Here is a 23,215-nt window from a genome sequence, read left to right on the forward strand (position 1 = left end):
ATTCTTGTGTTTTCGGTTGATAAAGTACTGTGCACGGTTCTCGATGTATTCCATACGGGGACAAACCGAATGGGAGTTCGATTCCCCTCGAGATACATTCTTTGTTGCCGTTCTGCTCTAAAATTATACAGAAACAATATTTCGTAACAATGACGAAACCATACACCGAGTCTCTGCAAATATTATGGAACTGGATTCTACGACAGATAGAAGGAAGTTCAATTTACTCGGAATTAATGGGAACTGTCGTGCAATCAACGGCGAAACCCTTGTATAAACATTGTAAAGATAAATTTTACAATACGCGGAGGGGAATTGAGTTTGCACGAATTCTTTTTTTCTTCGACAGACCGTTAAACTCCTCGACGATGAAACCGCCCAGGAATTCCACGTAATAGGTAAAAGTGTTTCTATTTATTTTAAGTTGGTCGAAAATTCACCGATTTCTTACGATTAAATCTGTCGCTGAAACGTAGACCCCTCGCATGCTAGATTAATGTCAACCGTGAAGTATATGTTGGGATAAAAATTATTTAATACTCTACCACTTTGCGAATAAATATTGCATTGTCGCTCTTCGCAAGAGAACTGGGCTGCGGTTGAAATCAAATTAAAAGAAATGTATTTATACGTAACCGGATTATCAAAACGCTATGTATATTTCCGTAATAAAGAGCTTGATTAAAAATTAACGTATCGTTTCAGCTCGTATTGATCGGAACAGTGCACATGGGTTAATGAAATTTCAGACGAGTTATGTCGAGTTCTTTGTACTCGTCGATTACGATGAGATTCTTTTCTCTTTTTTAATTACTCACCCACAAGCTCACGATTCTACTGATATCAATCGTTATCGTTTGTTGCAAGATTCAAAACAATGAGTCATATTCACTCCCTTGTCATTGTCTCTGTACAGTCCACGATAATCGAAAGTTCTTCGATGCACAAGTTAAAAAAAAAAATCCGGTGTCTCAGATCGAGTAATTAACCGAGCAGTAGGTGGTTCTATAAGAAAAAATAAGCAGAAAAAGAGGAATAAATTTTGTTCATACGAGGCCCCGTTTTTGAGAAAAAACCGTTTGGAAGTTTCATTACATATGCGTGCATTCGTGGTGACAATAAGTAGAAACGGATTGTAATGAACAGACGCGGTAGCCAAGTCCTCTTCAATTGCACGCGTATCCAGCAGACTTTCAAATTCGATTATCTCGAAAACAAACCGTCATAGGAAAAAAATTTATTTCATACATTCCATTTGTTTTTGCATGTTGAATAACCTCCTTCCAGTTTGTACACTACCCTGTCTAAACAGTCCTTTCGGGCAGCCCAATGTATATTTATTTTCTTGACAATCCTGTCAAGTATTTCTCCTATTTCGTTGTATATACATATTCTACGACGATAAACAGGAGGAATTTCCAGTTATTTCAACAAATTAGTAAACCACGAAGAGCTTTGGGAAGCCATTTTCTTTTCTCGAATAGCGGCCGCCTTCCATATACGTTCACAGAGTCGTTCCGCTGAAAGGCTTTAACGACTAGATAGAACTGGAACCCAGCAGGAAAAAAGGTTTTCCGACTTATCATATTTTTAGATTGGCGTGCCCAACGGCGACGAAACAACGCGGCGAAGACGTCACGAATAATTTACGTTCGCTTCTAAATCCGATGTACGTCCGCGGGACCGTGTAATCGAATGCATCGATCTGCACCCGAGGCGTGCTCCGATTATCGTTTATTGTCCGCCGATTGATTTTCTGTATTGAGCCTTGGAACGTCGACGCGTTAATTCCTTTTCTCTTCGTTTCGTGACGGGCCGATGGGATGGACGAGACGAGCGATCAATTAATGACGGCCTGTCCGAACGTGGAGTCATCGTTGATCTCGTGGATAGAAGTGCGCGTGTGTGTGTTGCAACATCGTGTATCGCCCTTGATCTTTAAACCATTAACTCGCTTGGGCAGAAAATGGAATGACAAAAGTGGGACGGCGTACAGGCTGGGAGAAGAACAGGTTTCCTTGTTGATGCTCCCAAACATGAATTTTTTAGTTTGGTTGTGTGTAGACACTTGACGAAGAGTTTGGATATTCCGTGTATTATGGAGTTGAAGAAACTAATTTTGTTTGCAGCGAAACGGTTTTGATTGTTATTAAAGTAAATCGACCATAGAAACAGTTTGATTCTTGATAAAGTAACCTTGAACCGAATTGCACATCGGTGAACAATTTTAATCCTACGTAAGATAAATTGAGGAAAACGAGAAGAAGTGTCTGGAAGCTTAGGGAATTGAAAGAAAAAGATGAATAGATATCTTGATAGAACAGAAACATCGGGTTCGCTGTATTAATATTAATTATAATACATTCATCGGCTATCGAGTCTAAAAAAAACCCGAAACCAACAATCCTAGTAAGATACTATATGATGTCAATTAACAAAAATTGTGTCCCGACATTTTTTAACTCCTCGACAACCGATTATCGGACGTCGATTCATAAAAACACTCCTTTCATCAATCGAACCGTTTCAATGTCCCGTACTAACTCGATGGAAAACCGAATCGAAATCCTCGTTTTTATCAAAATAAAAACTACATACACGAAGATTCACCGCGGTATTACCAGGGCCTTGACCAGATCCATTCTATCTATCGTATGTATCGTAAGAATTCATTCTTACGGCGTTCCCATCTATATCTGGAGGACAATGCAGCGCGGAGCGTTCTGGCTGGAATCGATGCAACAGAATGTATAAAACACTCCGATTCCCCTTTGTTCAGTTTCACGAAACGGCACAAAGACGCGTCGAGTACTCCCCCAGGTGTGTCACTTTTGACCCAGGACAGTACGCGCTTTCATAACGTGGTCCGAGAAGCTCCGAGGATTACGTCGCGTTTGAACGTACGAGAGAACGCGCGCGATAAGAAGCACGTTGTAAACAGGCATCCGAGACAGACAGCTGATAGGGGACAAACGAAATGGCGCGAAGACGGCGAATACGAGACAGAATGCACGATAGGAATTATCGACGCGCGCGCTGCTCGAGTGTGCACCGGTATACCGGAGGCTCTCCGGCGATCAAGGTCGCGGGGCGCAACGTATGGTTCGAGAAGTCGATGGACATACGGCCCCAACGATCCCCGCTTACCATTAATTCCAACGGCCACTCTCACATCCGTGTCTTCCGCGATCGACTCTCGCGAAGCGTACAATAAAACCGTTACAACTGTTGAATACTTAAAAAAAAAGAACAAAAAAAAAACAAAGAAAACACGCAATCGAAATAACACCTGGATTATACATTGTTTCGTTCGTTAGAAACAGGGAACCTGAAAGACAATTCGGAATCCCGACAGGAATTGGTTAGCAGCAGCAGTAGCATCGATAACGATCCGCGGGCTTCTCGGGCAGCGCGCTCGAGTAATCGAGTTTCTGTCAGTCCGCTGTCAAATATTCGTCGGTCACTTCGGATCTCGTACGTAGCCTGTCACGCAATCTCGAGGCAACCACGACCGCCGCCGTTTTCGCTCGAGTTTATACGTGACAGTGACGAGGAGCAGCCGTTTATCGAGCAGAGGAAACAGAGAGAGAGAGAGAGAGAGAGAGAGAGAGAGAGAGAGAGAGAGAGATAGAGATAGAGAGAGAAGGGAGAAAGAGAGATGACACTGGGATATCCAGCGACCGATCGGGGATATCGCAGCTGTTTGACGGGAAGAGAAACGATAAGAATAGGAATATATTTCCCCATGGGGATTATTCGGCCATGGTGTAGCAAACCGTGGTTTGTTGTACTGGGAGAAAGCGAGACGGAGGGTTACCGCGTGCTTGAGTCGCGCCGACGCGACGCATAGTTATCAAGTTCTCGCTCACCTGCGAATCGTCCGCCTATCGGTGCGTCCAAAGCAGGACTGATATGCAGTCCCCCCCAGGTGGCTCGTGACAGCTTTCCTCCTGTCCTCTGTCGTGTGTTCTCCTCGTTCTACCTCGGCTTCGTCCCGACACGCACGAGGACTTTCCGTAACGTACGGGTCACTAATAACTCTGTTCCCTCGTTCTCTGGGTCTGCAACGGCGTGATGAAAACGTCACCTCCGTTTCCTCGTTCCCGAGCTGGTCTCGTGAGCGCAGCTCCGAGCGTAAACCCGCCAAGACACCCGGGCGTTTCGCCGCATTCGTGTACGAACAGTAACTGGCGGCCTCGTCATCCGAGCGATCAGTACGGCACCTGAGCGCGCGTTGCTCTCCAGTGGACCGACTCGTCGGCCGACCAATCGGAACGCGACCCGACGGATCCTGCACGTGCGCGGTTCCGCTCCCGTGTGGCGGCACCATTTGAACGCCTCGTTTCTTCGTCCAGCTCTGTGCAGTCGCTTAATGACTTTGTGGTGGTGGTTTTTTTTTTTTTTTTGGTTATTTAGACGTTGTTTGTAGATATTATGTATACGCGTGGAGAGATGGTTGATGTTCTTGTCGATGCTTTTTATGTTGTTTATAGATATGTGTATTGTAGAAAATAAATACATACATAGGTGAGCATTCTGGTTTAGTATAATGTAATATGTAAGATTTATTTACGCTGGCTGTGCATGTTTTAATTGTGTTGTGGGCTGTTTTTGATCTGGCGATCGTGTTTTGAAATGAAAATGTACTTGTTCATTATACGTCGCGAGTATTGTTAGGGGATTAAACATCTATAAAGTGGTCAGGTTTGTCGGCGGGTGGATGGTATAGTGTTCGTAAAGGAAAGATATTCTTGTTGGTGGTCCTTGGTTTCCAAGGTGTCGGTAATGTCAATTTTTTCTCTTGGAAAATTAAAATTGACGTTTTGTATTGCATTGTAATAATGTATGTTGATTGTTATCGACAATTGAGTCGTTTTAGATAGTACCCGTGGGATAATTCTGTAGTAGGTTTATGGTTCCTTGGAATGCATTCGTCGTTCCACGATTATCTGCGCTTCGCTGCCAGATGGCAGCTGCTGTTTCATTCTTTCCGACTGATGGAGGCACAAATAAAAATAGTTTTAAAAAACTATATAACGTTTAATCGTTTTGCTAATGAGAAACATTTTTAAATTGAAATTGTATCGATCTCTCGATAAAAATTCTATACTGTACTTTTAATTAAACTTATACAGGGTTTGGCTGCGCGGGGGTTACAACCGGGTAAGGGGTGATTCTACATGTAAAAATAAGTCAAAAAACGTAGTAACATTTTTTCGTTTGACGCCCCGTTTTCGAGAAAATTGGATTCGAAGACGCCTGCATTCGTGCTGGCAATAAGTAGAAACGTCCTGCAATGACAGACGCATTAGCCAAGTCTTATTCTACTGCCCGTGTATCCAACAAATTTTCAAATTCAATTATCTCGAAAACGAGGCGTCAAACAAACAAAGTTATTTCTTCTTTTTTACTTGATTTTACATGTAGAAAATCATCACCTATACCACTGCTTGCCCACACTCTGTGTATGTACGTACTTTTTTTGTTTTCTTTCGTTTCCTTGTAACAGTCTGACTACACACCATGAAATAATCAAACTATTTTGCATTCGGCTACTTTCAAAGCGATGGTCTGATGAATGTTTGGCGACGCCTCATATTTCTTCCGTAAATATTCATGAAAATGTATTGCTGTGCGCGCGGCACGTTTCACTGTCAATACACCAATGGAGTGCAATTTGGGAAATTGAAAACCAAGTATAAAATCAATAAGGATATCATCGTGGAATATTCTTTACAAGACAAAGTACACTAAACGAATTAATACCACAATGCACCCACATTTCCATTATCAAAGACACATAAATATTTAAGGTCCGAACATCGACACGAGATTGGATAGGAATCTTCCCCAGAGGATGGATCAACCTGCAGCAATACCTAACCTTCGAATATGTCGTTGTCCCGCCTGAAATGGCATCCCTATCGAATCGCAGTATCGCATTTTTGCATTCATTTCATCAAGAGGTTATAAAATACAACAAATATGACAAACTATAGAAACCTGTATCAATTCAAGAAGCTAAAAATACCTTACTATTCCCCAATTCGATCACGAATGGGAACGTCTCACCTTAAAATTTCCTTTTATCTACATTTGTGGGGCTCAGTGGAAAAGACACCTGCCATACCTATGTTGTTTTTTAACTTTTAGTACTATCAATTTACACTAACCTTAATTTTCCTAAAAATAGTTATCGTTTAAATTTGTAGTATTGTGGCATTTTCCCCTCTTTCACTAAGCCCATCATTTATCTTTTATACTATAAATACTTGAGTCTAACATTTTCAATAATCTATTTACGAATGTCTTCGAAACATAAAAGCTAAGTGATTCATGAACATAAACAATATCCATATTTTCACAGGCGTCCCTGAATACCGATTACCACTTCGTCTACGTGAGCAAAGAAATCGAGATCCTGGGCACGAGTACCTACTTCCGTTTCGTCGTACCGCCGTCTCTACGACCTCTTGATCGGTGCGCGTCCACGCCGGAAGTATGTCTCACGGTTCGCGATAAATTTAACGAGAATTCATAAGAACGACAAGCGACCTTTCCAGCACGGTCTGATCGTCGACGATCTTTTTCCACCGACGCCCGTGACACCGACGCCAAGCGAGACGGGAAAGTTCGTCGGTACGAGCAAACTGTCAGGAACGATCGACGGCGTTGCTCAACCGCATCGCGCGAACAGTTCGTTCGCGGATCACCGTCAAAGAATGTGTCGATTTCGCTGCACCTCGAGACTGACGCCATCGATCACGGCGAATCGGGTGAGACGACGTGAAAATCATGGGAAAGTTTTCCAAATAAAATCGTAATATTTCCTCGTATTATCAAAATATATATGGTCACGATCGTGGGGTCAGATCTCACGATTCACACTTTCTGTGTCATATTACTTCTCGACTCTATAAAGTCACATCGTGACTTACCATCCAAGATACAGATACAGAATGTAAGACAGAACGAGAAAAGTGGAAAATGTAGAATTTGTAAACATTGTAGAAAAATCGAAAATGTCAGAGAAGCTCTTGAATTCCGACAGGTTCAATTCTTGATGTCGCATAATACACATCTTGGAGCACGAGTGGGACGTCTCGCGCGCGATTTGGAGCTGGCGGAGGCGACTATAGAAAGGGAGAAAATGGCGCGGGCGGTCTTAACGGGGAAGCTGCAAAGCTATGAAACATTCCTCGTGGAGATGTTCAAGTCCTTGAATCTGATGGGGATCGTGAAAATCACGAACAAGACGGGGAAAGAGGTTCTTGTTAATACGGTAATTCCTCGATGAATGCGACACGAACAACGATATTATTCCCACCATTTTTTTTTCTGTGGACGGGGGGGGGGACGTCCTCCGCTGGAACCAATACAAACAGAGTAACCAGAAGCTAACCAGAGGCTTGGTTTTGTATAAAAAACAAATTTATGAATGCTCCGAAGCGGACCCGAGTTCGTCTCACTCATCGAGACATTACTGTATCTGGAAACTGACATACAAATTAAAACAAGAATAATACGAATATACAATTTATACCTTGTTTAGATTTATATACAGAAAATGAAACTGAAGGACTTGTCTCGGATAAGGAACAAGCCACGTTCTATCCCGGAAGTTACGATGTTCCATCAGGGTATAGGAAGTAAAGCATGGAATTTCGAAGAAACATTGGACAACAAGAAGTTCGAGGAGGACCCTCAGGATATCGTAAACATTTCTAAGTTTCTCAAAGTTGATTAAACACAATTATTGAAAGTTAAATCGTTTCGCGATTCTTTCGAGCAGAATTCGTTATTCGACGAATTAATGCAAGGCGATGGGAAGATCGTGCAGGATTCAGGAGGTACACTACTAACGGCGGAACAGTCGTACAAAGAATCGAAGAATTTCGAGATGGTTTCGTCTATCGAAGAGCTGCCGTCTTGTTGCCAGTTCCCGAAAACGCTGACAGAAGCTGGTCTATCAATGGCGGTTACCATGGCGAACACCGAGTGTCTGCGGTAAGAAATGCGATATCTATTCCACGTTGCAAAACGAGCACCACGTTGCTTAATAATTCCAGTGGTGCTTACGTAACGAAAGAGGCCACGGGCGCGACGAACGATGGACACGATAGTCCGTGCAAAGACAATTGTAACATCGAAGAAACTAATGATGTCGAGGGCAAGGCGAAAGAAGAGAAAAATAACACGGTCGACGATAAGGGGACCATGGAGAAGCTCGAGAGTTCGACGGAGTGTTGCTGCGATTGCCACTTAAATTCGTTGAAATCGTTGACCACGAATAAAAAACAGGACGAAGACGACAGGAAAGGTGAGATATCGGAGGAATTGATCGAAGGGTTATAAATTAATTTTCTGTTCTCCCAAAGTGTACGCGTTTGAATATGAATGCGACATGGACCTAGCCAATGGGTTGCTACGAACGAAAAACGATGCGATGGGTATTGAAACGCTTCGACCAAAGCAGACTACTATTTTTTTAAAGGGAAGGATGAAGCTGAAATGCGAGGGCAACTAGACCTGCCCGTGATTCTTCTGTAAGAATTCTAGAATAGTCGTTAAATCAGAGAAGGTATTATAAGAAAATGTTTTAATGTATATTGCAGATATCGAAATAAGTAAATTTCGAAGGCGAACATATATTTTCACCGACGCCATTTTTTCGAATCCCGTATACTGTAAGACGTTGCGTCGACGATACTGGCGTGAACAGAATGTAAATAACAGTCTTCGTTTTATATTTAACAATTCGCTTCCCAGTTACGTTCGTATTTAAACCGATTTCGTTCTCATCGATTGGTTCCCTGTGTACCATATTCAATCTTAAATAAACGCATTCCATTAAATTACAACACGTTCAGTAGCGAATTTTCTGCGCGTAAGGACAGCCTTGAGACCGTCCCGAGGTTCGTACAATAATAAATGTCCGTACGATTCGTTGGTGTGCATGTTGCGATGCGTTGTCTACGCCGTTCTTCGAATTATTTTTAAATAAAGTACGCGTTAACGTTAAAGAAGCGACAAAAGCTGCGCGGTCGAAACGCGATAACGATGGTGCCGAGCCAGATTTTCGAACGCACTATCGTGATTAGATGATTCATCGAGTATGTAAATCGTTTTCGAAGCACGTTTGTCGCAACTATTTCGGTATTGTTGTTAATATAATTGGTGATGATCAGAGGCGCCGCAACACCAGCCACGAACGGGAAACCGTACAGGAAGTCCTATACGCTTCTGCTCGCCGAGCACGTGTACCCACCGTTTCGTCGAACAGTTCGAAAAACTGACTAAATATAGAATACGAGCGGCGCTATTGTTAGGTTGCCTGCGTTTTCGTGGGCTACGTCTTTCGTTCAACACCGTGGTTCACGTGAGAGATCGTCCAGGAGAATCTCGCGAATTTACGAGATCCCGAAGACTCGACAGGTTCGAGAATTGTGTCGCCATCGCTGAATGTCGTGGGACGCTGAGGATACAAAACGACTCGTAAAACAGGCGAACAACATTTTAACGAAATATTTCTGCGCGTTGAAAAAACATTTTACGCCGTTGAAAGATTATTTTCATATTGGACTGTTCACGAAGGAAATCACTGTATTCTCCGAGGTCGCAGATTTTGTACAATGTACAGGCTGTTTCCGAAATGGCGGTACAAACCTGAAAGAATATTAATTCTGTATGGATTAATGAACTGAAAATGTAGAATAATATTTTGTCGTATGATGCTTCGTTTCCGAGGAAATTGAATTTGAAACTTTCCTGGGTACGCGTGCAATTGAATAGGATTTGGCTAACGCGTCTGTTTATTGCATTCTGTTTCTACTTACTGTCAGTATGAATACAACGATTCTACTATTTTTCCGAAGGAACAGTGTATTTATCAAATACAAGTAAAAAATAAATGTTCAAAATTCCAGCAATTCCAGAGCAGTTGTTCATAATTCTACGATTCTCAACGATGATTTCCCCCTTTTTTATACCGTTTAATATTAAATCCTGGTCGTAGCAGATTGAACGTTCGCTCTCGTCAATGCATATAAGTTCCCAGAAAACCTTTACTTTGTGAATCAACAAAGAAGAAGGGTAATAGATCCACGGCGGATCATCGCGAAGTTTCAGGAAGTTTATACGAAACTATAATCGATATCCTAGATCACGGGGAGGAGGGCCACGCGGAAATCGCGATCGCGCCGGCGCGAGACCATCCGAGCGAGGAGAGCTTCGCCGTCCTCGCGCACGCGGTCTTTCGTAACGATATTTTTAGAGAAGTGAGTCGCTGGCCGCAAGCGGCGACGGCAGTCAAGTGTCGCCGTTTACCCCAAGGAAATCGAAAGATTACGATCGTCACACGACGAATTCTCGGATGACCACCAGCGCAAACATCCGGTAAGTAACTCGCGATTCTGAACACCGTGGTAACGTCATCGTCCACCTCAGAGTGTTTTCTTCATCTGCAATCGATCGTTCACCTCCGATCCATCCACCCTCGGGTTTCGCAACTTCTCCCGGCTCTCGTGTAACTATACTGTGTGTTCTAAAATAGCTGCGGCTCCCGGAAATGAGGGGTTCCTGGGACGATTTGAAACAACTTTTTCCTTAGCGAAAATGTTATCCGAGGCTTTGTTAACGAGATATTAACGAAAAACCCCGACCAATCAGAGCGCGTGTCTACCAGCCGAGCTTCCGCAGTAGCGTTGGCTACGCGCTGTGATTGGCAGCCGACGCTACCGCGGGAACTCGGCCGGTAGACACGCGCTCTGATTGGTCGGGGTTTTTCGTTAATATTTCGTTAACAGAGCCTCGGATAATATTTTTGCTTAGGAAAAAGTTGTTTCAAATCGTCGCAGGAACCCCTCATTTTCGGCAGTCGAAGCTATTTTGGGACACCCTGTATGTTTGCTCGGTGACATTGCCTCGTGGTTAAACCGTGGATCGTCATTGAAAAACTAGTTTATTTCGTTTTACACGGTGAGATACATCAGGCTAGGGCTGGTTTCTATGGAACTAAATTTGGATCGCGAGGGCTGAAGTGCTTGGTGCGCCTATTTATGATGTATTTATGGCATCGGGCGCTGGTGTGTTCGTGGTTTGTTTTTCGTTTCTGAGATCCCGTTGCTGTCTCGTGACGTTCACTTCGTTAATGTTTCTTCGTTATCTTGCGCGGGTAAATTTATCAGTAGCTTTCTTTTTAGCTCTGAATAGGTGAAATTGTTGATTAATTGTTGGTTATTTGGGGCGAGGTAATTTCTTGTGACGATGATAGGTCCGAGCAGCAAGTTCGCTTGCCACGGATTGTTCTGTGTTTTCGTTCGTTTGAAGCTAACGAACGCGCAGACGGGCCCGTTTTCGATCGTGGATCGAGGTTATATTTAAGGCGTATTTACATCGGGCCACGAGCCACGCGGAGATACGCGGTGGCGTGCCGGTCATAAAGCTTCTTCGAGGATCACCTGCCATCGAGTGAACGTCTTTGATCTCCGCCGTGATGAAAAACGAGAATTGTCACGAGAACTTCGAAAGATTTGAAAGGAAAAGTTTTTGTTCTTTGGTAATTCGTAAAACGATTTGTCGATCGATTGCGTTCAGTTTCTTTGATTAGGCGATCTCTTTCATGGATTTTCTTTGGCCCCATCGGTTTTCTCTTCCGCGAAGAGTAATGTAGATTTTAAAATAAAGAATCTAGACCGATCTATCTTCTAAAAATACAAGCTGACTCGGTCCGACTTTTTTCCTCCGTGCCAACTGATTCTCTCTATCTCTCTTGGTACCACTCGTCGAGGCTAATCGTAATATCGTGGATCACCGTGGATCAATTTATAGGTTCATTTATCTTGCCGCTTACTCCATGGCGGTGTGCTGTACCAGACCGAGAAATAATGGGATAGAAAGCATTTCATATCGTCGAATCTTCGGAAAGTAATTCATATAAATTAAATTTGGTGTAAGGATCCTGCATTGCGTGTAGTTTATACAAAACATGAAATTAAAAAGAAATAACATGTTTAAGTATTTTTGTAGTTTATACAAAACATGAAATTGAAGATCAATTACATAATTTGAACATAATTTTTCACATTTAATATTTTCTTTAAAGCGTGGTAACGTTCGAAACAGTTACGTTGGTGTAGAAAATAAAAGGCAATGCATTGCTAACGAAAAAGTGAGAGATCTCCCCAGTCGTTCATACAGCGTTTTACTTCGATCTCCCCATTCGGTTGGCTAAGTGTTGTATCGTAATATCTGCATTAGTATAAAGCACACTACTAGTGACTTCTCAATAAAGCTCAATTAGATCGTTCGACGTCGTCCTCACCTCGAATAGACGAGTGTTACAATTAAGAAACTACTCCGTTAACGGGTTAAAGTTGCATAGCGAATATTTCACGTTTGACCAGGACAAGGAACACTATTTTCTTGAATTTGTTTTTTATATTTTTTCAGACAATTTACCTGCACGTCCCAGGCACTGGATACCCAAACCCCACGAAGACGCGGAACCATCGAGAAGAAATTAACGATTTAAGTAGAATAAGTACAGAATGGGTGCGGCTGGCAGTAGTAACAGTGCACCTCCTCCTCCCTCAGCGCCATTGAGATCGCGAAGCGAGGAAACATTTATCTACGGGACAGAGGAATCCTGCTGTCCGGAGTACACGAACGAAAATATACGACAAAGGACGAGGACCAGCGCGTTCGACGTGGGTGAAGAACCCCGATCGCAGGTTAAATTTAACACGAATGTATTTATTGGTCTTGAGAGCGACCCGAACGACCAGATAGACACAGGAGAGGTCGTTTTCTGCGATGTACGCAGGGTGTAAATAAATTATGGCCGTGGACTTCAGGGAACGATGGCTTAACGAACGAAACAGAAATGTCTTGGTGAACATTCGTGCAGAAACTAGCAGCTTTGAACGTACTGATAATACAAAAGACCGTAAAACGATTGAAATTAGGGTCTACACACATGGTGTTTCTGAAAACGTACTATAAAGAAGGTGATTGCTCCTGTAAAAGTAAGTCGAAAATATAGAATAAAATTTGTTTAGTACGATGCTTCATTTCGAGGATAATCGAATAGATCTTGTTAATGTGCATTTCTACTTACTGCCAGAGTAAACACACGCGTTTTAGATGCGTCTTCAAACACGATTTTCTTGAAAACGGAGCTTCATGTGAATAAATTTTATTCTATATTTTCGACATAGATTTACATGAAGATTCACCTACTTTCTGGTTGGACCACGATTTCGGAAACACCCTGTATTGTTTCGTTCAAACAACTGTGTCCTTGACGTTTGTGTGCATACTGTACTTACGCCATATATGTATACGATTATTGGAAATACACTGCTTGAAACAATTAGACGATCACGCATTACGGTCGCTTTGTAACAAAATTTTGTATAGGTAAAAAAATAAGTACATATCATTAATGCACAAAAAATGTAATAATTTATCAAACTTATAGATCCTGTTTTGCGATGCTCTAATTCTTTCGAGCACTGTAAAAGAAACAGGAAAATTCATTCAGACAACGATAACAAAAGCTAGTCTTCAGAATTTTCTAATTGACAGAAATAATTCACACAGGATCCTAGTTCACATGCGACCGTCAGAGGTGAAGAATGGTGGAGCCAAAGACCATCGGCGCCGAGTCTGTCGAACTTACGGTCATCTCATCCGGAGACACTGGTGAGCAAACCATTTGGAACTAACCACCTTCGAAAGAAGCCTCCTCGGACTATCATTTTCCTACCAACACTAAAAAAAAAAAATCATATCTTCGAAGTTCAATAATATCCCACCCACATCAATCCTATCATCTTGAAAGAATCACGAAAACTCGTTTCCGGGTAAAATTTCGAATCGAAGGGATTATGAGACTATACTGGCTGTTTTTGTTGGTTGAAACGATGGTCGAGGAGGCACAGATGCCGGCGAACGAAATTTTCCAAGCAGAACGGGCCGATCTTTTGTCCCGCCGCGAGGAAAAGCGACGCGAGACCGCTGGCCGGACTCCAAGAAGCTCCCCAGCGGGTCTTCGTGATTTCGGGAGAACACGCTGAGTCACGGTCACGAAGTGGCGAGTTCGCAGGCATCGATCGCGATCACGTGCCCCTACCACTGGTGTCTCCCCGCAGTTTTCTCTGTGAACAGCGGTGCCTGTTGTGCCAGTGCACTCGCGCGAATCGTCTGACGTGGATCGAGCTTACGAAAGCTCGAGGAGGATCGATTCTCGTTGAATCGACCAGCCCATATTGTCCCCTGGTTGCTTGGATGGATCTGCGAACCACTGCTCGATCGGTTCGAGAACAATTGATAGAATATTAGAACGTCTTCGAGAATCCCTTTGAAGATTCGTTGTTGGTTTTTAAGAATATTGACGTGAGTGTGAAAATTATTCGGCACTAATTGCGATTCTATATATCTTTCAATCTTCCGTTTCACAAACATTCCTGTAGGCTCGTAGACAATGACTAATATTGTTGAAACGAAGTTTCGATTTTCTTAGGGAATAAATACTGAAACTAGATTGTCCGTTAGTACAGCCAGAAATTTTTTTCCCGATTTTTATCGATTTCTTTAGTTCGCATCCATAGGAAGCTCTGTGATCGACTATCATAGCGTGAATTAACATTTGTTATTTCTGTCATCTTAAATACCGATCAATTAATGAAGTATTCGGTTACTTCGATCCGAGGATCGTTCTTCGAGCGCTTTAAACTCGCCCGGTCAGCGAAGCAATGCAAAAAGGAGTAACGTAGCTGGGCCACGTACCCATTCCTTGATCAGAATTCCGATCATCGATCACCCGGTCGGTTCGATCGGCACCGCCTGAAATTAGTCCATTTATTTATATTGCAGTTGACGTACGCAGCGCGGATGACAGGTTGGCAATCGGCCGAGGGGCACGGCCCTTCTTCGTTCTTGCAGAACCATCAAGAATCCATGGAGCTAACGAGGGTGATCACGCAGCTCGCGATGGCGAATCAGCAGCTGGCCACCGCGCACACGGCCACGTTGGCGCATCTCGAGGAATTGTACAAGGAATTGCGGAAGGAGCGTGAATCGAGGAGACGTGGAGTTACGTCGATCGCCGTGTCAGACGGGACTGCGAAGACAAGACTGACGATGGAGCAGGAGGACGAGGACGAGAACAGACGAAAAATAGAGCAGGAGGATGAGGACCAGATCAGACGAAGAATGGAGCTGAGGATCGATAGATTGGAGGATCTGTTGGCGTGGAATCGGGATGGTTGCCAGGGAGGACAAAGAATTCGCGATGAGGTCAAGAAGCCGCGATCTAGGATAGATAGATTCGAATTGATGGAGAGGACTCGGGGACCTAAGAAAACGGATGAACAGCAAGGATCCGGGAGTGTTTGTTCGATGGAGAATCAGGATTTACGAACGGATCGACATACGTGTTATGTCGATGTTGTTCATGATAGGGTTCGAAATAGGACCGACGTACCTGAAAGTGTTTTGAAAAATCAGTCTTTCGTGGAACCGACGGATGACGAGGGTCGAACGGGGTCTATTCATAGAACACGTAGCGTAGATGAGACGGCCGTCTCGAAGTCCAGCGATGAAACGGATCGTTCGGCTGGGAATTTGCATTTAGAGATGTCGGAGAGTCAGGGATCTAGGGTGGAGGATGGTCGAATGGAAAGCTCGAGGGTGAACATGCTGTCGGAGGAAATCGAGAGATTAAAGGCTGAACGATTAGAGTATCGAGGTTTGAACGACAAATTGACTGGCGAGCTGGATGAACAGAAGGAGGTGGTTAAACGATTGACGGAAAATTATCAGGTGGGTGTCCTGACCATTTTACTTTTTTCTGATCTATGAATATGTAATAGAATAAAGGTTCAAATGATGTTTCAAGGGGCTATTCCTTTTTAATTTAAATCCTCACGAAAGAAACGATACATTCACACATAGAAAGATATTTTATAGATAAATCCATCTTTTTTATGTTCAACAATTGTTCCCAGGAATCGAAGACACGTCAAGAAGAAATGGAGTCGAGCTTTCGAGAAAACAAAGAAGAGTACGAAAAGCTCACAGCGAGGCTCGAAGTCGCCACGAAAGAAACCGAACGGCTGCTGAAAGAGATCGACGCGTTCAATGCGGAAAAGGACAGTGCCGAAGCTAGGATTAATAGCCTGGAGCAAGATCTACAGAAGTCGTTGTCGGAAAAGGAGGAGATTAAGAACATCGAGAGCAAAAAGATTTTGGAACTGGAGACACAATTGTCCGAGGAGGTCGCGGACAAGAAAAAACAGATAAAAGCCCTCGAGGATGCTTTGAACGAGATTCAAAGACTGAAGAAGACTGTCAAGACTGAGGAGAAGAGCGGCGATGATCACACCACGAAGGAAAATATCGGTATGTGTTCTGTAACTTATTTGTTCCACGAGGATCAATCCAAAATTCTATCTCCTAGTATTATAAAATTAAAGAGAATTTATAGATGACGAGGCTCTAGTCAGAATGATATTATTGATCCTGTTTCTGAACGTGTAAAAATTTTAGAATACAAACAGAGGATACATTTAGAGTAAATGATCACAAATGATTCAATTTTTTCTTTTCCATAATTCAATATTTTTCTGGAATTTTTCAAATTGTTTCCAATAGGTCCAAGTGATTCGACAAATGATCGTCAAGAATGTCCACCGATGAATCGCACGACAAACATAGAAGAATTAAAAAAAGAGCTGACTTTGAAAAGGGAAGCCAGGCAACGAGCGATCGCGGCCGTTTCGTCTGAAATGGAGCGACTCAGGCGAGAATTGGACGCGGAGAAAGAGGCTCATTCGGAGACGTCGAGGGTTTTGGATCTATTAAGGTCTGCTCAGAACGATGCGCAGACGCATGAGCAAGGTAGCGAAGCCGATGGAAGCTTCAAGAGATCAAGGTCCAGGGATCCGAAGCCGGATGAGCATGAACTGGCAATGAAACGTGTGGAAGCTCAACGATTGACGAGTATACTGAAGGTGATTCCATTCAAATGATTATAAACAGAAATAAAATCAAACAAATGAAAATTCATATTGTTCAATTTTGACTCTATAGACAAAGTTCCAAAGGTGTATAGTTAATATGTACAGGGAAAAAAATTCCAGTCCGTGGAAGATGTGCAGGACACTTGAATAAAATTTTCAAAGTTACTGTTTTCCTCCATGAATAGAAATGGTGAAAATGAATTGTAAAGTAGCTTCACGTATTTATTAGTTGGTTATAAGCAACATCGTTTTCCGATTTCAGGTCTCCGACGAGCTGCGAAACGACATACGCTTTCAAATCGAGAAAGTGGACGACCTGCGTTATCATCTGGAAACCGAGCCCGATCAGCATCGCTACCGCATTCGTTGCTTGGCAGACGTTACAAACAGGACGCGAGAGGCTCTCCACGCCAGGGAACGGCGTGTCAACGATCTGAAGGACCATCTAGCGCAGATTCTGGTCCGATTAGGGGACAGGAGTTTCTTGGATCATACGGACGAGGTCGGGCTGGAGTGCGAACGTCAGCTGGAGAACATCAATAGCCTGAAGAGCCTTTACAACGAGAGACTGAAAGTGCTGACGGAACTGAAGGACGGGGCGATCAAGGAACTCGTGGACGTAAAGGAGAGATTGGACCATTCGTTGAAGCAATCCGAGTGTTTGGAGGACGATCTGAGAAAGGCTGACGATAAGGTACAGTGTGAAATGTGAATTAGCATAGAGAAATACAATTTTCAATGTATATGTGTGTCACTTTTCCATGGGCAGATCGACGCCCAGGATACCGAGATATCGAATTTAGAATCACAGTTAGGACTAACCAAGGCGGACTGCAGGGATCTACAGAATCAGATGTCGCTGATCAATGGACTGTTCACGCAAATACTACTGGGTGCTTCCTCTGCGGATATGGACCTCGATCGACTGACTCAGTTACTTCAGGTAACATTCGATAGAACTTGTCTTTTTCTGAAACAGAATTGTGTTTACTAGATTAGGAAAATAATAATGGAATTAATCTCTCTGGGTTGTAAAGTCTGGATCGGATTAAGTCATATATTATAGAAAATTCTGGATCCATGAAAACAGGATGATATTCGAAATGAATTTTTCCTATTTAGGAGAATCACGATCTGATAAGTGACATGGCAAGAGAGGAAAGTACCGAGGCCGCAGCACTCCCGAAGCTGCTTCTGGACCTGGTGGAGCAGGTCGAGGGTGGGAAAGGGTCGCCGAAACGCGCCGAAACGGAAAGTGGGACTGAAAATGAGACGGACAAGAAGGAGGAGGATCTGCAACAGGAGGAAATAGCTCACAATCTGCCTAAGGTATTGATTATCCACGGACATATAATGGTCAAATAATACAATATTGATAGTTTGACGTATATCGTATATTCCCCCAGGTCTGGCGCGTTTTATTGGAGCTGCTGAGTTGCCACGCGGAAGGTGCTCAGACTGCATCGGTAGCCATGTGTTCGGACCCTAACAGTTGTTACAAGTCTGTGGACACACCTGCTGGGCCTCGATTAGTGATATCAGTTAGCAAAACGTACATTCGATTGAAGGAGTTGATTTTAGAAAAGAAACATTTGGAGAAGGAAATGAACAGGATGAAGCAGTTGAATTGTCACTTGGAAAGCAAACTTGGAGAACAGGTGGGAAATTTGATGGACTACCAAAGTTTTCTCTGTCTATAATTATCGACACTTTTATTTTTCTATCGCCGTGTTCGCCACATTGCGAACTGACCGACAGTATAATGGTCTTGCTTCGATTTTTTTTATTCATGTTTATTGATATTATCTGCTCAGGAAAAGAGACTGTCAGCGGTATCAGCGGAGCTGAGCAAAACATGGACAATCGTCGATCGAATGCAGGCGCAGCATCAGCAGCTGCACACTCACGAGAAGATTTTGCGGTACGAGCTGCAACAGAAGCGAAAAATGCTGCAGGAGTTGAAACAGGAGTTGGAGTACTGTCGCGAGAAATGGGAGTCCGCCAGACAAAAGAATACCAACACGGAATTGCAATGGAGAAGCTTGCGACGTGAATTCGCCGCGAGGAAAGCCTTGGCTGTTCATGATTCATTCAGTAACAGGTGAGCGACAGAAAAAGTATCTTTACGTTACGTATCTAAACAAAAATGGAAAAACTGAAGGCATCTTCGAAGATCTTGGCAAAAGTTTCAGATCAGAAAACCAATGTTTACATTTCATGTAAATAATATGTACAATTCATTGTAACATAGAATGTTATTAAAAACTTTCATTCTCCTGCAGCGCTGAGAGTGGATTCAGCGACGAACGAGGCGATGACACGGACGAGGAAGAGGATAACTCTGTCGAAGAAAGAATCAGGCTAGGCCCACGCAGAAGACCGCGAAAGGTTCGTCAATATTATTACATCTTCTTTGGCTAATATTATACAGGAATGGTTGTTCGAAATATTTTAACTAATGACTTTGTACTAATGAATAATGCATTGACTATTTTAGCCAATATTCCATTCTATACAAAATTTCCTTCAACACTTTCACTGCCACGTCACCCAAATATGGGTGACACGTACATTGAAAAGTGTCTGGATTATTTAAACACTGTTATAAAATGTTTGCATGAAATTAATATCACAGTATAATTTAAAACAAGACCTACAGCCTCTATTAACTAAACTCAAATATTTTTGACAATTTATAACTTAAAAAACGAAATAAAGTGTGTCTGGCTACGTACGGCCTTTTTCACTGTGGCAGTCAACGTGTTAAGAATTATTTATCACTGTTCTCGTACATCGGACATTAGTCTGATCAAGCAAATCACGTGGAAAAAATGAATCGAATTTGAATTGTATTCAGTAGAGTAAGAGAAGATAAAGGATTAAACTTTCCGAAATTCCAGGAAAGTCCCCGAGTGCCGTCACCAGACACGGAATCAGAGCAACCAACCGATACCGAACTGTCAGAGCCAAAAACAAGTTCCTCGACAACCCTGGAGCAACGAACTCCTACTCCAGAAACGGAAGCTGAACTAGAGGATGCTGAAGTAGCGGAAACTGCAATGAACGCTGAATCCGAAGATGTAATAATACTTTAATAATTACAAATGTCATTTACAGAAAAGAAACATTGAATATTTTGTATAAAACATTCCAGCAGTTGATAGACATCTCGCAAGAATCCCTGGATCCCCTAGACCAGGCTCTAACAAACGTAATCCAAAACCTCATAGGCATCAACGATTCAAACGCAACTTCGTTGGTCTTCGAGAACGAAATCGACGAATCGACTGTCACTGAAAACCCTCTAAACGATTCCTTAGCAACTTCTTTCGCGATGAACGCGACCATCGAACATTCTGCTCCAATGGAAACTTCCGAATCACTGAAAGTTACCCACGATAATTCCGAAGGATATCTCCGACCGGAAGTCTTGTTACCGGCCGATCAATTGATCACCACAGAAGACTCCGAAAAAACAACGGACATGGACGGTGAGAAAGTAAAGAACGAAGAACCCTCAGACTCGTCTGTGACTGACGTACCCACCGTAACTAGCCCAATCAGCACGCAGCCTGTGTTCTCTATCGGGCCCTTCCCCTCGTCCGCCATGACACTCACGATCATGAAAAACGTTCAATTCAGCGATCCTCTGATCGTTGGTCCGTCTAATCCGTTTTCTGCTCCAGTGTTCGGCTCGTCGCAATCAGACGTCGACGGTCACATCGAGATCGTATCGTTTTCATCGTCGTTCGACTCTTCGACGTCCGTCTCGCCCACATGCCATGACGGCGGTGAGCCTAAAAGCCTCGAGAAACGTGGCGCCAGGTCGACAGAGAGTATCGTTGACTCGGACAGCCTTTCAGTGGACTCGTCGTCGAGCTTGGAAACGGTGAAAGAATTCCCCACAACGGACCCACCCCCATCGACTTCTCCCGTCGAAGAGGAAAGAACGAAGAACGCAGAGGCCCCAGTGAAAGAAGAGGCCAAGGCAGCTGTAAAAGCTAGAACGCCGGAAGAAGCTTTGGCAGCCAGAGAGGAGAGACTGAAGAGGCTGGAGGAACAGGCGAAATGGTTGATGAACAAAATGAACGCGACCAGCAGACGAGGATCCGCGTTGAGCACCAGGCTCGAGGAACTTCACGAGGCCTACGGGGAACCACCTGCTCCTCCGCCTATGCCAGACGTTTTGCCTAGTCGAAGACTGAGGACGAATTTCACGGATCTACCTCGCCAGGTGAGATTACATCGCTTGTTCAGTGCTCGGAATTTTAGAGGACGTAACAGTTTACTAAGAAGGGAAGGCATGAAAGTGTTCCCCTCCGATTTTGATTAAACTTTGTATGTCTGTTAAGCAGTCAAAAATAAGGGATACGTATTTTTTTTGATCGGCTGAGACACGACTTTAAGGGGTAAAACCACCCCTCGAAGTTTCGACCTGAAATCGTGCATTAAACATTTCATATGTAATTTTTCTGCCGTCTTTATTTTTAAAAATGGCAGTTTATTTTTAAAAAATATGATAGTATTGAATTTCATTAGATAGAATAGGTTACTTATTGGTACACCCAATACAATGTACATAGCACCTACAAATCGAAAATGGTACTGAGTATGACCAGTTCCATCGGTAGGTTGTCGACAAAGAGGCTGATTTATTGATTTGTCACGGCCGTCTGAAGCATTCCCGAGAATAACCGTTTGTTCATTGTTTTCGTTATTCAGGTACCTGAATCATCGGGCAGCGTAGGTACCGAAAATATGAGAAAAACGGTACCGAGCAACGATTCCAACGAAGCACCGTCGGATAGCGCGCCTTGAGACGCCCACGAATTTTTATCGTACGAGGAGACACATATTACTCGACGGTTTATTTTCGTCGTAGACGGAAACACGTGTATCATCGGACTGTGAAAACGCGTTGGCTCTTATTGTAAAGTGGTGTATATGTAACTGAAACGAGCCAAACTCGTTTGGCTTCGATGCCAAGAATATAAAAAAAAAAAAAATTAAGACTCGACGTAGAAAACTAATCGTTACGATTAATGAATGTTGCAGGTTGAATTTTCACTTACTCGAAACCACCATAATCGTGACGAGAAGAAACTTTGAAATGTGTCATTATGTTCGAAGCCGGCGACGTTATTAATTAAGTATCTTTGTTATCGATGTGCCATATCGTTTATATATCGGTGTAAGTAATCTCTTGTTGTTCCTAACTGCGGAGAGTAAATGTGATCGCTCGTGAATCCGTTCCTGTTTTTGTACCTTCTATGATTGTACCTACTAATTTCTCTACGCACATAAAGAATCAATACACACCACTGGTGGGTCTTATTAAACAATTAACCCCAGGCCGATAGATTATTTTATCCTCGTTAAACTTACGACGGAACCAGCATGCCTCTAATGATTATCCTTCCCGTGAATCGATCGAAATTTTTAGCTGAATGTTTCGAGGAAACCGCCTCGTTAAAGCACAAATACACTTGCAACGGTGTACATTGATTGGTAACAATTACTTTCTAAATAAAATATACTTTTATCAGAAAAATGTCTGTATGTTTCATACCTCGAAACGTACGCGATTTTTTGTTCTTTTAAAGAAAGCAGGGTCGAAAGTGAATTCTACAAAGTTCTTGTTGATGGGATCGATATGTTTATTTTAAAATAATCAACGATTTTCAGGATGTAAAACTTTCTCGTCATGCACCTCCCGTCCGTTCAATGAATTCCTATAGCTATATGTATACGATAGATATGTATAATATTCACAAGAGGTCGTTTACCGTAGGTATAATAAAATTCGTACAAAATCGTGTGTGTAACAAAAACAGCTTTAGGTACGCTAAGTTCCTCAACATACGCGTCTTTCATCGGCCGACGACGATCGCAAATATTACGCGAATATTTAAAAAAAAAAAAAAAAAAAAAAGAAGAAATAATCGGTCGGTCGAACCGAGCATATCAATTATAATTGTCCGCAACTATTTTACGTCTCTTTACAATGATGAAAGTCACTCGATCTACAAGCAAACGCTGACACACATACACGCGCACGCACACTCGCGCAAAATGATCGTGAACCGGTTACCACGCACTCTGTCCGCAATTCTTAACGATCTATTACAAATAATTATTTATCTACAGACTTTATATCCTAGTATTGGTCGTCTACGTTACCTTTTAATCGG

The 23,215-nt window shown here is 42.9% G+C and overlaps 1 protein-coding gene across 3 annotated transcripts; it reads left to right on the forward strand.

The window, feature by feature from the left end:
* Window positions 1-10,318: 10,318 nt before the first annotated feature.
* LOC107187993 (centrosomal protein of 128 kDa) lies at window positions 10,319-22,485 on the forward strand. Of its 3 annotated transcripts, XM_015576206.1 has the most exons (16): window positions 10,319-10,395; window positions 12,451-12,731; window positions 13,603-13,704; window positions 14,878-15,825; window positions 16,011-16,404; window positions 16,657-17,015; window positions 17,287-17,718; window positions 17,794-17,967; window positions 18,147-18,353; window positions 18,431-18,682; window positions 18,839-19,125; window positions 19,307-19,412; window positions 19,925-20,104; window positions 20,179-20,515; window positions 20,711-21,258; window positions 21,747-22,485. In XM_015576206.1, exons 2-16 carry the CDS (start codon window positions 12,549-12,551, stop codon window positions 21,840-21,842), a joined length of 4,605 nt encoding a protein of 1,534 aa, XP_015431692.1. In that variant the 5' UTR covers window positions 10,319-10,395; window positions 12,451-12,548; the 3' UTR covers window positions 21,843-22,485. The 3 variants fall into 3 exon arrangements, with proteins under 3 accessions (XP_015431692.1, XP_015431691.1, XP_015431693.1); XM_015576205.1 differs by having other exon boundaries at window positions 20,179-21,258; XM_015576207.1 differs by lacking the exons at window positions 10,319-10,395; window positions 12,451-12,731; window positions 13,603-13,704 and adding an exon at window positions 14,352-14,397 and having other exon boundaries at window positions 20,179-21,258.
* The last annotated feature ends 730 nt before the right edge of the window (window positions 22,486-23,215 follow it).

The sequence above is a fragment of the Dufourea novaeangliae genome, unplaced genomic scaffold (assembly GCF_001272555.1).
Source record: "Dufourea novaeangliae isolate 0120121106 unplaced genomic scaffold, ASM127255v1 scaffold109, whole genome shotgun sequence".
In the NCBI taxonomy this organism is placed as follows: Eukaryota; Metazoa; Arthropoda; class Insecta; order Hymenoptera; family Halictidae; genus Dufourea; species Dufourea novaeangliae.